General features: G+C 45.2%; 3 protein-coding genes across 3 annotated transcripts; 2 read left to right on the top strand and 1 right to left on the bottom strand.

The window, feature by feature from the left end:
- Positions 1-3,454: 3,454 nt before the first annotated feature.
- On the bottom strand, positions 3,455-5,104 carry MELLADRAFT_87870 (uncharacterized protein; the record flags this gene model as incomplete). The annotated part of the gene is made up of 4 exons (XM_007411031.1): positions 3,455-3,937; positions 4,001-4,884; positions 4,959-5,012; positions 5,086-5,104. 4 exons carry the CDS (start codon positions 5,102-5,104, stop codon positions 3,455-3,457), a joined length of 1,440 nt encoding a protein of 479 aa, XP_007411093.1.
- A 2,163-nt stretch (positions 5,105-7,267) lies between these two features.
- On the top strand, positions 7,268-11,971 carry MELLADRAFT_87869 (uncharacterized protein; the record flags this gene model as incomplete). Its single annotated transcript, XM_007411107.1, has 8 exons — positions 7,268-7,370; positions 7,453-7,665; positions 7,733-9,307; positions 9,396-9,485; positions 9,580-9,618; positions 9,715-10,323; positions 10,366-10,962; positions 11,022-11,971. 8 exons carry the CDS (start codon positions 7,268-7,270, stop codon positions 11,969-11,971), a joined length of 4,176 nt encoding a protein of 1,391 aa, XP_007411169.1.
- Positions 11,972-13,334: 1,363 nt separating this feature from the next.
- Positions 13,335-14,440, top strand: MELLADRAFT_87868 (uncharacterized protein; the record flags this gene model as incomplete). The annotated part of the gene is made up of 3 exons (XM_007411108.1): positions 13,335-13,685; positions 13,745-14,351; positions 14,403-14,440. 3 exons carry the CDS (start codon positions 13,335-13,337, stop codon positions 14,438-14,440), a joined length of 996 nt encoding a protein of 331 aa, XP_007411170.1.
- Positions 14,441-14,645: the final 205 nt, after the last annotated feature.

Below are 14,645 nucleotides of genomic sequence, written 5' to 3'. Positions count from 1 at the left end.
ATTTTTCTATGAATTTGGAAAAATGTGTCAGGACTTGCGACCGTTCTACTCACTTGTGAGCAATGTTATTCACGTGTTAGCTATAGTGTCTGAATTGTGTGACATAACAGGTCTCTGGTGACCAAATACGTTTTTGTCACTCAACTCAATCACCTCAGTCAACAGGTCAATGACTTTTCTCAAAAATGATTTAAAGTTGATTAAAAGACCTGACACCCTTTGTGTTCTAAAAGCAGAAGTTTTCCATGAAAATTGATTTAGAAAGAAAGTCAAGGCACAAAGGGGGAGTACAATTTGAATTACAAAACTCAAATGATTATACTCTCATTATCAGAAAAACCTATCCCATGTTTTTGGAAAGTTGAAGATGCACCACCAGCTTAATTACTGTGCAGCAAGAATAACAAGCGGAATCTGTCGCGTTGTGAAGTTTGTTTCACGGACAGATCCCGCTTGTTATTCTTGCTGCACGGCAAGTTGGTGGTGCATCTTCATCCTTCCAAAAACAGGGGACAGGTTCCCCGGATAATAGGAGTATAATCACTCAAGCAAGAGTTTGATGAACACTCTGATGAAGCACGTATCATTGCGATTTTTGTTCACTCAACTAACTTGTGAGGAAAGTTATTGACCTGTTGACTGAGGTGATTGAGTTGAGTGACAAACACGTATTTGGTCAACAAAGACATGTTTTGTCACTCAATTCAACCACCTGAGCCAACAGGTGAATAACATTGCTCACAAGTGAGTTGAACGGTCAAAAGTCCTGACACATTTTTCATTCTACAAGCTGAATTTCCCCTTGAAAATTGAAGTAGAGAGAGAGGCAAAAAACCAAGGGGAGGAAAAAAGGAATGGGTTCTGATGATGCCTTATCACCTTGTCAACCATCAAACTCTGATCAAGCACTTGTGTCTTTCATGGACCCTTCAGCATCTTACCTATTAGCGGAACTGCAGTCTGTTCCAGACGTGTCGAAAAACCAAAACAAGTTCTTATCAGAATCATTGAAGATCATCTGACAAGACCTGGATTTGTTTTTTTGACGCGCCAAAACAGACTGCATTTCCGGTAATAAATATTACACAGGAAGGTCCATGGATGGATCAAGTCCTTGATCAGTGTTTGATGAGCAAAGAGGTGATAAAAGATAAGTAGAACCCATGGATGGTGCCATATGTGGAGTTTGGAGATGCACATGGCAAAGTGATTATGAAAGAGGAAACTGAGGAACAGGAGACTGTGGGGTCAAATCAGACATGGTATATAAGGCAAACAGTTGCAGCGGCCAACTTGTGGTATGTGCACATATGCTTATGGTGGTCATATGAGTCACAAACCCTAACCCCTAGCCATACATTCTTCTCAAATTAGTTATACTTGGTGAAAAGACCTGACACATAAGAACCAGTGGTGTGTTCTTGTATAATGACATCATAGATAAAATACGCAGCCTGAATTAATATGAAGTCAATTGGGAAGAAGTGTAGCAATTGCAGTCAGAGCATCATCAAGTTTTGCAGAGCTGGGTGATATCCCCAGGGCCAGTTTTTCAAGGGGGTCATAGTGCTTCAAGAAAGCACTTTCATAACAGTTTTCTGGAAGGTTAGCACAGACAGTTCCAAAGGGGTTGACTGTATGGCCTTCTTGACGCCTAGTATCTAATCTGCGGGAGGGATGAATCCTCAGCTTGATAGTGGATTGATCTTGATAGGATAGCCGGTCCACTTCATGTAGCCAGTTGCCATACTTGACGCTACGCCATGCCGGACAAATCAACTTCTGGATGGGTCGATGTGGGTCGTCTTCTGTATCAGAACAGCAGTCTGCATTGGGTAGGAGGTCAAGAAATTGCGGAAAATGTTGCTGAAGAGTGGCTTTACGGTATTTCCAGAGCTGAGTAGACATATTATCAGAAAAGGACTGGAGAATGCCTAAAGGCATAAACATGACTTACATCTCTTCTCTTTTTGCTCCGGGTCCTTTTTTCAACCTTGGATGGATCTTGAAATCTTCTCTTGATTTCTTCAATCCGCCCAATCACCCAGCGAGTCATGATCCCAACTTGGACAAGGTCAGTAGGGTTGTCTTGATCCAGTCCAAAATTCTCAAAAGCAGAAGCAGCTTTGGCAAACTTCCAATGCTTTACAGTAAAAAAAATCATTGTCTGATTCCATGTACTTTTTTCACCGTTGTCCGCTTCCCATTCAAAGGTGAAATTATCATCTATTTGATGATTGGCCAGGTCTTTGAGCAGCAGAGTCTTGAACGGTGACCAATCAGATTTAACTGAATGGGCTGAAGCATTATAGGTGGTGAAGACTGAGGTATCTTGTAAGATCATTTCCATAGTCAGAGTTGGAAGATTCATAAGTTGATCATCGCCAGGTGAATCAGGATAAACTTGGTGTGTTTTGGTGTATCCAAGTATAAATCTCGCAAATTCAGAATATGATTTACAGATTGGCTGGTTATGACCCGGGAGGTGAGCGCTCAGAGCCTTGTTCTTTGCTTTGCGGCTCTTTGGTGGTGCTCCATTCACCCAACCACTTGAGCGTTTATGAGTGGGAGATGCTGAGATTGTAAAGTGGAGTCATGAGTTTGCAGCTTTTGAACCAGAAGAACTGAAGAGGTCCTACCCATTTAAATGTGTGTTGATACACAAGATTACAATTTGTCCTTGTTTGATTTGATGGAGAATGATCTGAGGTGATGTTGATGAAACAAGAGAAAGTGATGGTTAAGAAGGAGGAGGCCAGGAAAGAGGAGTGCAGCCTGAGACACATTTATACCTCTACCCGTACTTTCCTGCTTCTTCCAAAGGCTTCTGCACTTGTTGAGGACATTTCCAAGCTGTGACACTCTCAAAAACATCAAGTGTCAGGCTTCTGACCCCACTTTGTGTCCTTGATGAATCCAGTGGTTCTAGTTCAGATGTGATTCAAATATTGTGCAGATGTACTAGGGGACAAGTCAAAACCACTTGGTGCGGTAAGCATGGATGGGCAAGGTCTTGACATACATGAGAAATATGTTTCAGTTTCTGACTTTTTTTGACATAAGCACAAGAAAGGAATGACATTTTTACAGGTCTTTTTGTTCAACTTATGATACCGTTTGATTCAACAACAAAAAATATATATAAAAAAATCAATAAAAAAAATTGAACAGATTTAAGCCCAACACCCAATAAACATATGAAACAAGTAAACACTCAATATAAAACAGGATATGATATTTTGTATATATTTTTGTCCAACACCAAAGGAAGAGATGATTTTTTTTCAGCATTTTGCACCTCCTGAGATTTTTCCAATATACAAGTAAAAAAAAGAGAAATATAATTTGATAATGATTGAGATGATTCTATAAAATACCCTTCACAAAACCTTGAAAGAAAATAGATTTTTTTGATAATAATTGATATGATTCAATGAATAACCTTTGGAAATTCCTATGAGGCAACTGCCATTGCGTACTTGTTTCCAACCTTTCTCATCAAATGCTCATTGAGGGTTTGGAGCTCAATGTGCTTCTCAGACAACTCCAGGCCCTCAACTTCCAGCTCCCCAAGTTGATTCAGAAATTCTTCTCTAATTAAGCACTTGGGAAATTGCTGTGGTGTGAGTTGGTCTTCCGGATTGATAGCAGCAGGTGAGTATTCAGCCCTGGCTGCCTGAAACTTGGCCGCATTGGTCTTCTGGGCCTTTGTTGAGTCTGGGTTCTTTCTGGCCATTTCGTCAGCAAGGTGAATCAGTTGATCCAGCTCTGGCTTTCTCCAAGCTAGCTTGATCCGAGGTTGATGTGCGGGCTTTGCTGGGGTTGCAGGGACCGTCTCAGTGTCTGAATGCACTTCGTCCATTACTAGGAGTAGTTGATGGGTGTCCGTGAAGCCTTTGATGTGTTTCAAAATGGCTTGTAAGCGTGATTGAGCAACCTAAGGTTTTCATTGGTCAGTTCTCAGTTCAGTCAGAATCAGAGAAGCAGCCGAAATCATTACTTTTGTCCTTAAGGCCTTCATAGCTTTCCTGTCCTTAGATTCAACCACCTTCTTAGCATATTTTTCAGCTCCGCCCGGGGTTGCTATGAGTGCCTTGTCGTTTTCCTCCTGACTATATTTGGCACGCTTGCCACTTAGCCACTTGGTGAGGATTTCTTTGGCCAGCTTGGGGGTTTCGTCAGACTGTGGGATATCATAGTAGTCAGGGACTCCTCTGGCATTATAACACTCTAGCCAAGCCGCCAGAAGACAGTTGAGTACAGCCGAGTTCCAAGGAGTGTTGATAGTATTATTCCATTGGAGCGTCAAACGTGGGAATCCGGCAGCCGCCAGAGAAGCTTCTGCTAGAGATAATCTACTTGGTTCATAACTCTGCACAGAAGTAGTGGCAAGAGCAACCCTGGACATGAATCCTTTTTTAGGGGCCCTGTTGGCCCATTCCGCAACTACCTCCTTGGTGACTATTTTCTTGAGCTCTGCTTTGTAAGTATTGGATGCTTTAGGGTTGGTGGCAAGCTTCTGAGCCATCTTTTGTTTGATTTCGTACTCTATAAAATCCTCACAATTCTTGTTGTGAGAATTCCAGGCTTCCACTTCAGTAATTTTGGCTGGTGCTGGCAGGTGGTGCTTGGTGATTTGACTGACATCAACTTGAGAGGAGGAGGGGGAAGTGGACTGGCGGGGGAGGCCCAGTAGTGCCCTGGACCACTCATGAATAGCTGCAGTGAGGCCTGGCGGAGCTTCAGTTTTGGGTGATTTTCTTAAGCGTGATTCTTCAGCCTTTTGCTGTCTGTCAGCAGCCTTCCTCTGCCCGTCCTGCATCCTCTGATACTTGGCTGCAGCTGTTTGCTCAAAAGTCAAGCCTTCATCTTCTGTCTGATGGCCTGAATGAAATAATGAACATGTTATTGACCACCCTCTTGTCAAATATATATAGATAGGTGGGTCAAAAACAAACCATGAAGACAATCCATCAGTGGATCCCTGGGTGCAGGTCCTGCTGGGGCGCCTGCTGGGCAGTGGTAAGATGATCATCATCATCAAGCAGGTGGGAGGGAGGGGATGCAATCAGAAAAAAAATGCACCAAAAGAGAGATGGGACATGGAAATGAAGCAGGGATGATTGTGAGAAATGTCAGATGGAAAAGGTAGAAGTCAAAGTGAACAGAAATACACAAACAATGAGAGCCAAGTCAGATAGGAATGATTGAAGGCAGACGGAGAAAGAATTGAGTTTGGGATTCAATAAGAAAGTAAGGAAAAAAGGACCCATTGAAAGATATGTATATGTATATTTGGACGGTACCAGGGAAGAGACAGAGATATGTATATGAAAAAGACAAGCCAGAGCAACAGGTGAAAAATCCCAGGTATTGAGGTCATGACAGCATCCCAAATTTGATTATAAAGATGGGGGACATTTGAGTTCATGAGAAGAATCATGAGAAAGTAGGTACCAGAAATGAGCGTGAGAGAAGGAAATAAGTTTTAAATATACATCAACCACAAGTCAGCCATTGTCATTTGTCAAGTTGGAAAAGACCAGTACTGCTGACCTTCTCCTGAGCTCATGATTGTATGGGTGTATTGGGAATTATATTGATGAATCAGTGGTGGAGGTCTTTTGATGATGGAAAAATAATTTAAAGAGGATGAAAGTGGCTGGGTGAGTCAGCCAAGAGGGCACAGGTTATATATGAGAAACTCCCTTTGTGATTGAAGATGACAAAGGCAGTAGTGCCAGTCAAAGGGAGGCAGCTTACCCACCTCTGTAGCCAAACAAACTGATACTAACTGAAGTTGGTTGAGAGATACTGTCAGGGTTGATAATATGATTTAGTGAGAGTCAAATTTGTTTGATTCACATGCCACAACATGAAGATCTGTATGTGCTACATTGATGAATAGGAAATATTACATTTAACCCGTGTCTTGTACAAGCTGGCTTTGTGAATAATCTGCTCCGCGTGGGTTGCAGTGAAGGGTGTATGTCACTACTAGACTTAACATAGCTTTCCCAGGAGGCCTCCTGCTGGCCACGGAATGATTGCGCCTGGTCCCGGAGTACTGGTACATACATATTCTGTAGTAATCACGTGACAGAGGTATGCACCAAGCCTCCCACGGGCCTCAACATGATGCATACTACATACACATGTCACGGATATCACATGATGTAGGTATGCAGGAGGCCTCCTGCTGGCCTCGAATACCCGGGGCTTTGCAGAAACCCGAGACCCCGGGATGACCAACACATACACATGCTACGTAATCCTACATACACAGGTCACAAATATCACGTGATGAAGGTATGCAGGAGGCCTCCTGCTGGCCTCGAATAACCGGGGCCAGCAGGAACCTGAGACCCTAGTATATTACACAATCCTACATACACATGTCACAGGAAACACGTGATGAAGGTATGCAGGAGGCCTCCTGCTGGCCTCAAATACCCGGGGCTTTGCGAGAACTAGAAACCCCGGGATGACTTACACATACACATACTATGTGTTCCTACATACACATGTATCAACCTTGATCACGTGATGAAGGTATGCAGGAGGCCTCCTGCTGGCCTCGAATACCCGGGGCTTTGCAGAAACCTGATACCCCAGGATGACTTACACATACACATGCTACGTAATCCTACATACACAGGTCACGGACATCACGTGATGAAGGTATGCAGGAGGCCTCCTGCTGGCCTCGAATACCCGGGGCCAGCAGGAACCTGAGACCCTGGGATGACTTACACTTACACATACTATGTAATCTTACATACACATGTCATGGAAATCACGTGATGAAGGTATGCAGGAGGCCTCCTGCTGGCCTCGAATACCCGGGGCCAGCAGGAACCCAAGACCCTGGGATCCCTCATATATATACTCATTGCTTGAAACGTGTCTCATCTTCACACACTTGAATTGAACCACGTCGATCACGTCGATCACTCTCACGCCTCTCAACTCAATTATACACGTTCTCACGCCTCTCAACTCAACTATACCTCGACCCTCCGGATTGCGATTACTGTCAATCACTTTCACTTTCCACTCCCACGCTTCCAAATTGAACAACATCAATTGGCCAGTTTGTCTCTATCTAATTGCTGAAAACACCCAAGTAAGTCTCTAACCAACTTCAATCAGATCATGAGACTTTCTCAGCTTGATGCTAACCATTATCTCTGGTACGACAGGCTCAAGTTTTCGAGGTACCCTTTGGTAACAATTCCTTTTGGTTCTGCCTTTCATACCCCTTTCGATGTCCGGACGATCCTTGGCTAGCTCCAGCTCGAGCTCTCGACATTCAGATTCCGACGAGGAAAGTTCATCGCTCACGAAGACTACGCCTCAACCTCAATCTAGTGAGTCAGACAGAACGGCTTCACACATCTTTCCATCTTCTCTCTTAACACCTATCTCAAGCTGACATTGTTTCATTCACAGATAATGTATCTCAACATCAAACTCCTGCTTTACGAGACAGCCAAGCAGATAGGCTGAAGGGAGAGGTTGTGTGGGTCACGGTGCAAGCTTACGAAGGCACACTAATCCAGCAACTTGCATGGTTCACCACGCAACTTGGGTCTGACAAGCTTACATTGTCACTATACGACACACTTCAAGCGGCTGGCAAACGAGTTGAAGACGAGCTGTTCCGTAAGATTGAATTTCAACTCCATACTTTTGACTATAAGTGTTCTTATTCTTGTTTTTTCTTACACAGGCCTTCGCAATGGCACTTTTGAAAATGATCCTGACTCGTTGGTCCAGGTAATGCTCCCTCCGAGGCCCACAGCCAATGCTCTGGGCAAGCGACGTGCTGCGTCACCTGTGCCCTCTGCCAGTTCGTCTAAAGAACAACGCCGTACTCTTCCTGACGCGACAAACGACCGCGGTAATCCTTCCTCTGGGCCATCTGCTGCCAAGTCTCGCAAGGTTGCCGCGTTGAAGACCCCCGAGCCACGACCCAAATTACCTCGCGACGCCAAGAGGAGGGGTGAGCTCTCCAGGGTTGCTTCCGGATCCTCCGACTACCGACCACCCTCACGCAGACGTTCCCCAATTGCTCAAGCAACAAAATCTCCCTCTCCTCCTCTGGTATACACTCCCAATCCAGCAACCTCGGCCGCCAATGTCAATGCGCTGTTCTCAAAGGTGGCTAACAACATCGTTGAATATAGTAGACAACCTTCGTCTATCCCGGTCATGGTAGAGGATGATTCAGATCCTTTCTACGAATTCTTCAGTACCCCTTTCGAGCGTCCACCTGTCAACCAGCCACTCGACACCCCACTAGTTGATTATGTCACTGAGGCGTGGGATACCGCCTTCCCACCGGCAAGATTCCGCCGTGAATTCTTGCGTAGTGGGATGAATGCCTATCAGCTCCTCTTCTCTTGGTTCGCCGGGGTCAGAAGAGATCCCCGCTGGACAACCTCGGACACTATGGCAATGATGGATCGCTACGAAGCCATTCTCAAATTATTGAAATTGTCAGTGGTGCCCTTTGCAATCGTTCAACCGGAAATTCGCCGTTCGCCAACACCACCTTTGGGCCCAGAACCCCCGGCACCTGCTCCAGCCTCTCCAACACCTCTGGACCCCATCATCGACTTCGAACAACCTCTAGTTGATGAACCTCTAGCGGAGGACCCAGCACCTATCCTCAACCCGATGCCCGCGTCGTTGGAAGAGGTACTCTCTCAAATTGAGACCATAGCTCAGCTCCCCTCAAGCATACCTGCCGGTGAACCTGAAGGCGAGTTCCACGGCTTTTTCCGCGGATCATTCTTCCCGGACGAGCCTTACGAAGCGGACGAAATGTGGGATCAGGTTGACCCCTACTTGAACGCACGCATTGGTAGAGATGTTCTCCCTCAAACCCTTCGCCGAGGACATTACGGTATCGACGGGTTGTTTTGGCACTGGCTAGTGCGGGCGCGAACTCTCCGTGGGTGGGATAATGCCTGCGATGGACCTCTCCAAGTCAAGTTACAAGGTGCTCTCACTCTCCTGAAAGAGGCGGTTCTACCAGGTACCCCTGAACACGGAAATGCTCCTAATCCTGCTTCCCATGAAGAGACGGTCAATGATGTTTATGAGGATCCAGTCCCTGGAAATCCCACCAAAACCAAAGAAGACACGGGTACTGATGCCAATGAGGTTCAAGTCGAAGCCAATCCTTCAAGTTCAAATGCCGATTCTCCTAATCCTGCTCCGGATGAAGACACGGTCAATGAACCTGATGAGGAACCAGTCCAAGGAAATCTCACTGAAACCACTTCCCAAACGCTTCCAGGTATGTCTTTGGGCTCTTTATCATTGTTTTCAATTTATCAATCAACTGACCCACATGTCATTTCTATTTATGTCATGAAACTCCATAGAAACTGCTGTATGTCTAGAGCAAGAAGTTACTGGAAAGGATCCAGGCGAAGAAGGAAATCCAACTCAAACCACTTCTCGAAAGACTCCCAGTACGTTATAGATTTCTTTATCCTAGTCATTGATTGATCAATCAGCCGACCCACATAATTTTTCTATTTATGTCATGCACCTCCGTTAACCCAGCTGTAGAAAAAAGTAATGTTGGTTCTATGATACCCTCTGGTAAGTTTCTCTTTGAATAACTTGATTTTTGGATGATCAAACAACTAACGTATGATCATATATGATCTTTCCCCACTTTTTTCATTGCTTCCACAGGGAAAGAGCCTTCAGGTAACACTCCTAGTTCGCCACCAGCACCTCCTTTGGACCCTCGAATCCCTTTGATACCTCAGGCTATTGTCACCCCAGGCCCCCCGATTCCTCCTTTGGAGCCTCGAATCTCTGCCATACCTCAAGCTGTTCCAACCCCTGTTCCCCCAATTCCGGCAAATCAACTCCAACCTCACACTTGCTCAACCTCTACTCGTGTGGAATCTCAGGTGCCTTCCACCCCTATACCCAATCCCCCCCTTACCAACTCCCAGCCCAATCATACTCGGCGGCCTCGCTCAATCCCCAGTCGTGTGGAATCTCAGGTGCCTTCCACCCCAATACCCAATTCAGCCCCTACCAACTCTCAGCCCAATTATCCCAAACCCTTCCCTGACTCTTTGGAAGAGGTCCTTTCTGAGATTGAGACAGTAGCCAAGCATTCTACTATACCAGTTGCCCAACCGGAAAGCAAATTCCACGGGTTCTTCCGGCATTCTTTCCTCCCAAAGGAGCCCTACCAGGACCACGAACTCTGGGATCAAGTAGATGACTATTTGAATGCATGGATAGGTGCTGATGTTCTCCCTCGAACCCTTCACCAAGGACGTTACGGTATTGATGGCCTCTTTTGACATTGGCTCGTCCGTGTACGAGCTTTCCGGGGGTGGGATGATCACTGCGACGAGGCGGTCGAAGCAAAGTTGAGAGGTGTTGTTACCCTGCTCAAACGGAAGGTCAAGCCTCCTCAACTGGCTCCACTTGACCCTCAGCTTGTCGAACAGTCAACCTCAGCCCAACAGTCAGGTTCTCAGGCAACTTCCACTCGCATTCCCATCAAAAGGCGTATTGACGCTGACTCGCAAGTCACTACGCCTCCGAAGAGAACTAAGGTCTCCCCTTCACCCGGTAATTCTGAAGATGACACAGATCCTGGCCCTTCGGGTTCATCGAGTAGGGAATTGATGACCAATCAAGGCCATCAGGATCAGGTACCTGATTCGGTGCAGAAAGCTGCTCCTACTGGCCTGTGGATGATGGCCCAGTCACCTCTCTTCGATGTCACTTCGGCTTCGATTGGTGCCAACAAACTTTTGCCACAAGACGTACCCCAGGTTTACAGAGCGATGATCAACCTTCTCCTTCGGCGCAAAGAAGGCATTGACGTGCCTGCTAAGCCCCCCATCCAGGAAGCAGAGCCTTTTGGGGTGAAAAACAAGTTATCAGTTCGTGCCTGGCTTTCCAGAAACCCCAGTGAGTTTTTTATTTCTATTTTTACCATTGGCACCTGATGCTAACCTCATTCTTTTCAGACTCCTTCCTCGTGCGTAGTGCTGGCGAAGCGCCGTGGTATCGCCACGACATTTTCAACTTCACGTCACCCAACTACGAACTGCCAACTACCACAGATGACAAAGTTCAAACCACCTACGTTCACGAGATTCTGAGTTTGTTCTACAGTCCAGGTACAAAGCGTATCAATCAGGCAGTGCGGATGATAGTTGCTGCTGTGACATTTGCCCGGATGGACACCAATGAACTTCCCGTGGACTACACTCCTCCTGAAGTTGAATACCCGAACCAAGACATTGGGCAGTGTCTTCAAGCTGCTCATCACTTCAAAAACCTTCACGAGACTAAGCAACAAACTCAATGTGCTGCAGAGTGTATGGAAGTCATGACTGGGATGGTCAATCGCCTGTACACGGTCTTTGAAGCAGTTGCCAGTCTGCAAGCAAAATTTCATCATGCATTGTATCTCAGTCTAACACCAACTGACAGACACAACAAGCTCCTCTCAGATTACGAGGCAATGACCCACACCCTGGGTACAGGCTCCATGGCATCACATGTTCTTGGACCGCTGGTGGCTTTTTTGGTCTCTGCTGTAAAGGGTCTCATGATCTTCCCGCACGACAAAGCACAATTCGGATCCGTGAAACTCTCTCATTTCCTGGTTCTAGTTAACCAGATGAATGGGCAAGGACCCATTGACGAACCAATCTGGAAATATACCCAGAAGTACATCCTGGAAACCATTGAAAATATCTTCTTCCCCACAGGTTTTGATCCCTCCAACCTCAATGATGTTGGTTGGGATGGGCATGAAGTGTCCAAGTTCCAGCTTGCCAAAGCACTGGAAGTAGACCTTTATAATTTTTGTGTGAATAGGACTAAATTCTCTGGCGGTGAGATTTATAGAGACCCTCTGTTTGACCTACCTGACATTCAAGTTGCCAAAGATCCTAACAAAAAAAAATAATAACCTTATGATGTATTTTGTTCTCTTGAATTATAATTTTCATGTGCTGGATTTATTTCACCCCGGGGAAAGTTCCTTCCTCTTAACTCAAAATGTACCATCCTTCAATCAAAAAAAAGTTTTCTTGTTTTCCAAACCCAAGTGTAAGGGTAGGGATTTGAATAAATATTGTTCTGCTTGTATCTTGTTTTACCAAAAGGTTCTCTTGTTTCCAAATCTCAAGTGTAAGGTTAGGGATTTGAATAAATTCTATTGTTCTATTTGTCTCTTGTTGTTCTACCTCATGTTTCCCTGCCTGCCTGTGAATTTTAATGCCATCATTTTTTTTTTGTGATATCATTGGCATTCTTTCCTAGTACTGTGAACCAGCTCAAGCCTTCAGGTGAGGCTTGAACTGAGTTCACAGTACTAGAAAAGAATGTTGATGGTATCATCAAGAATGACTTATGACAGAGTGAATTTCACATTTAAATCTCACACTGGGGTGCAGCCTTTTTTGGAAGGCATGCCTATACCCCTTTTGGATTCTTGGTTCACAAGTGAGGCTTGAACTGAGTTTGTGGTACTATAAAAGAATTTTGATGGCATCGTGACAAATCACTCATGACGGAGTGATTTTAACCGCCATATCTCACACTGGGGGTGCCGCCTTTTTTAAGAAGCTTCTGAAAAATTCAGGTGGTGAAATACTTTCATACACAAAAAAGTGAGATGACAGAAGAAAGAGATACAACCAGCCAAACTTCAAATATTTGGTCTTCTGAACTTGTGGCATATTGTTGACCCAATAAAAAGGCTGTTGAATATGGATCTGTATATAATCAACCCTAACAGCATGTTTTTAGGTTTGGATACCCATACCCAATTTGGGTTTCAAGTTTTTTATAAATCATGCAATTACCCTGATTGCAAAGCATGAACCAAACAGATATAAACTAAAACAAACACTGTTGGTTCTAGTATTGTGAACCATTTCAAACCTCACTTGATCACTCTCACCATTTTATGTCCAGGTGAGACTTAACCTGGTTCACTTTTATCCCTCAAAATCCCAGTTGCTTTGCTAGCTACTTTCAAGGTACAAGGTTTCCTGCCACTTCTAGGCTTCTGAAAATATAACATGTAAGATCAATTCAAGGTACAAGGTTTCCTGCCCCTTCCAGGCTTCCAAAAATATAACATGTAAGATCAATGAACCCTAACCTAGCCCACCTACTAGTGTCTCACACATACCACCACATGTCACCTACATGGCACTGTGGTTGTGAGGACTTAGTCTTGTGATATCCCATTTCCCAGTCTGAATCTGGACACTCAGCATTTATCCAACGATCAGATATTTCTCACATCCAGACCATCATCAATGCCCATCACTTTAGGACATCATGCTGTTGCTTTGGACCGCAACCAGTTCCTCTGCAGTTGCCCAGAATTGGGATGCAATCAAAAGACCATTCAATACAGAGGAAAGGTCTATCAAGGCAAAATATTCAGCCGCCAATCATATCCTGGACACCTCCAACGTAACCCTTCAGCGCAACCTGAAGCGGTTGGTGCAGCCACCAACGTAGCTAGTGCGGTTGTTCAACTGACGCCCAGCACTTCCGCACCTCCTGTGGTAGGTCAACCCACACCCAGTGATTCTTCAGCCCCTGCAGTTGTTCAACCCATGGCCAGTACTTCATCAGGGATTTATGCACCTCAGTTGTCCTATGTGAGTGCAATTCTCCCCCTATGTGTTTTCAAGTTGTCTGACTTGCGACTTGATATCAGCTTCCAAACTTAGCATCAGCTCAAGCCTCTACGAGTACAGCAATACTACCCCCCATTGGTGGGGCGGTTGCCGCCACCCGCCCCAACAAAAGAGCTAGAGAAGAATTGGACGAGGATAGAGATAGTGACGACTCAGATTTGGGCAACACAGTTCCTCCGGCACCCAAGGCCTCAAGAACACAGCTCACATATACAAGTAACACACCTTCACTCCCAGAAATCTTTTTACAGCACCCCATGTGTTTACGAGAAATGTTCAAGGTCACCAAGAACCACCTTTTCAACAATCTTAGTGTAGATGCCTGCCGGCAAAGCCTTCGAACCGCGCGGGATAGTGTAGAAGAGCACCTCAAACAGTTGGATCCCAACATCAAGACAACACCTTGGACCCAAATCCCTCGCACGATCCCAACACTTTTAAAGACATTCGACCTCAATACCACCATACAGAGCAAAATCTGTTGTCCATTCTGCTGTGCTCTGCATCCTGTACTACCAATAGACCAAATCAACATGAATCAACTGTGCAATCATCCTCGATTCACCTCAAAGACATCTAAAGAAAAACGAAAATCTTGTGATCAACCACTTTATGAGACACCCTCTGGTAAACAAATTCAAAAACCATCTAGACTATTTTTTTTATCAGTCTGTCCAGTCATGGCTTGGCAAGATGCTCAAGTTTTCCGCTTTTGAAACGGCCTTGGATGCCTCTCTCAACCGCACCCCACCATCCAATCACCAAATGGATGATATATGGGATGGCAGCCTATGGAAAACCTTCCGAAAGTCAGGCTCAGTCTTCACTGCAAAATCGGGGAACCTTGTTTTTGGACTGTGGTGTGACTGGTTCAATCCAAACGGCAAAGAAGCTAGAGTCAAGACCTCTGTTGGTGTCATG

This window comes from Melampsora larici-populina, assembly GCF_000204055.1.
Source record: "Melampsora larici-populina 98AG31 unplaced genomic scaffold MELLAscaffold_23, whole genome shotgun sequence".
In the NCBI taxonomy this organism is placed as follows: domain Eukaryota; kingdom Fungi; phylum Basidiomycota; class Pucciniomycetes; order Pucciniales; family Melampsoraceae; genus Melampsora; species Melampsora laricis-populina.
Note: the sequence above shows the minus strand (reverse complement) of the source record. Positions and strands in the feature narration are given on the sequence as shown.